The following is a 2,014-nucleotide window of genomic DNA, read 5'->3' on the forward strand; positions in this document are numbered from 1 at the left end:
TGTGTGTGTGTGTGTGTGTGTGTGTGTGTGTGTGTGAACAGCGCATTTTTGTTTAGATTTTGTATCTAAACTTGTTCCGGTAATTTTATGGCCATTTACTGGTATTGCTGTGTGAAAGGGGCTTATGAGCGAGTCAAGAAATCATTCACTCAGCGGATTCGCTGTAAAACCCACCTAGTCGTTCATGACCAAAACAATAGGCTATTAAAATTTATACATACATATCTATATTAAAAAAAATCGAACAAACAAGTGTTTTTAGTTCTTCGACATGTCCTTGTTGTGTCAGCAGATCACAAAGTTCACAAACGAGTTCATTCAGTTCATAAACAAGACGTTTTGTTCTTAACTCAGGCCCCGGAGGTCCACTTTCCTGCAGAGTTTAGCTCTAACACTAATAAAACACACATGAACAAGCTAAAACAAGGTCTACAGGATTACTAGAAAGTTGCAGGCAGGTGAGTTTGATCAAGGTTGCAGCTAAACTCTGAAGTGACATTATAAAAGTGGCGCTATGATGTGACCAAAAACAAGTAATGTCTTACAGAGGCCAGACGTCGTCCCGCAATTGACAATGTCTTCGGTAAGGAATGGTGCATGAACCCCTGGAGACACGAGGAGTCAAATGTTGGTGACCAAGAGGACACACATCTGGACTCTTCGGTCAACACAGAAGAGGTTGGTCTCATACTTCTGTTGATATACATGAAGCAATGTCAGTTAACTAGTTCTCTGTTTTACTTGCTCTCCTTTAGCCAGTAGATTTGCTGGACGACGAACCAGATATGATCATGATCAAGGAGGAGACATTTGAAGATTGCTCTGGGAAAAATAACCCTGAGGAAGATGAAAGTTGCAGTTTGAGAGGTTTGTGATGTGAGAACTTGAGAACAGTTGCTGTTGACTCTTTTTTTTTATATTCAGATGTTCATGTGTCATTGATTGAATTACAGGACCTGCAGTGACCAGTGATGAGAGGTGTGTCGCCCAAAGCTCTGATGATTTTATCACATACATGGTACCTTCAGATGACCAAGTCCAATCGAACGTACACCAGACACAAGCTGAAGAACAACCTCTTGATGGAATGATCTCTACACAAGGAGACAGCGCAACAGAGCAAACTTTCCATAGTACACACGACCACACAAGTATTTCGGAAGAGAAGAGGTTTGAGTGTGTATTCTGTCGACGAACCTTCAACAAATTAACCTACCTGAAAGCACACATGCGAACACACTCCGGAGAAAAACCTTACGTCTGTACAGTTTGTGATAAAAGATTTGCTCAAAAAACGTACCTCAGAATACACCAGCGCACACATTCTGGTGAGAGGCCGTACTCGTGCATGGAGTGTGGAAAGTGCTTTGCTCAAAAGAGCTCTCTAAATGTACACCTCCGAAGCCACACTGGAGAAAAGCCATATAGCTGCTCAGAGTGTGGTAAAAGCTATGCGTACAAACAGGGTTTCAATACACACCAGTGCTTCAGTTAGACTAGTACATACTGAAGTGAACCATTACTGAATGGGATCTGTATCAAAGTTGTTGTTACAGCAGAGTGTGCATAACTCTGCAATATGTACCATTAACAAGTTGCAAGTATGTCCATGGTTTTTTTTCACAGAAATTAAGTCTTTTGACAGTGTTTGGAAACGTGTTATACAGAAGCATCTGGAGTTTTCTGTGCATTGACTTGCATGTGTATATTCATTTGAACAGAGGGATAAACAAATATGCTTGAATAAACTTGACAAAGTGAGTGAAATCATGCAAACCACTTTTTTTATTCAGCATGGTTGAAATTACACATTTGCTTACACATGCAATCTAGTTGACATCTGAACTTGAACAACTCAAACTTCTAGAAGCATTGTACGTACTACATACTACTGAAATTAGTTTCTGTAAAGATCTGTAAAGATCAAGTAGTGTTACTGGTCGCTTTACACTAATGGCCCAAAACTGATAGAACATTATAATATTTTAAACAGGGACTGTATTCAGAAAAAAAA

At 39.8% G+C, this 2,014-nt stretch overlaps 1 protein-coding gene across 1 annotated transcript; it reads left to right on the forward strand.

Moving 5' to 3' along the window:
- The first annotated feature begins 441 nt into the window (after nt 1–441).
- Nucleotides 442–1,758, forward strand: LOC107578720 (oocyte zinc finger protein XlCOF8.4-like). The gene is made up of 4 exons (XM_016264646.1): nt 442–458; nt 548–678; nt 756–867; nt 954–1,758. Exons 2-4 carry the CDS (start codon nt 598–600, stop codon nt 1,493–1,495), a joined length of 735 nt encoding a protein of 244 aa, XP_016120132.1. The 5' UTR covers nt 442–458; nt 548–597; the 3' UTR covers nt 1,496–1,758.
- The last annotated feature ends 256 nt before the right edge of the window (nt 1,759–2,014 follow it).

This window comes from Sinocyclocheilus grahami, unplaced genomic scaffold, assembly GCF_001515645.1.
Source record: "Sinocyclocheilus grahami isolate Dianchi unplaced genomic scaffold, SAMN03320097.WGS_v1.1 scaffold11663.1, whole genome shotgun sequence".
Taxonomy (NCBI): domain Eukaryota; kingdom Metazoa; phylum Chordata; class Actinopteri; order Cypriniformes; family Cyprinidae; genus Sinocyclocheilus; species Sinocyclocheilus grahami.

Coding starts and splice junctions, on each gene's coding strand:
- LOC107578720 (XM_016264646.1), top strand. CDS start 598: ATGAACCCCTGGAGACACGAGGAGTCAAATGTTGGTGACCAAGAGGAC. Junction 679..755: donor CTTCGGTCAACACAGAAGAG/GTTGGTCTCATA, acceptor GCTCTCCTTTAG/CCAGTAGATTTGCTGGACGA. Junction 868..953: donor TGAAAGTTGCAGTTTGAGAG/GTTTGTGATGTG, acceptor ATTGAATTACAG/GACCTGCAGTGACCAGTGAT.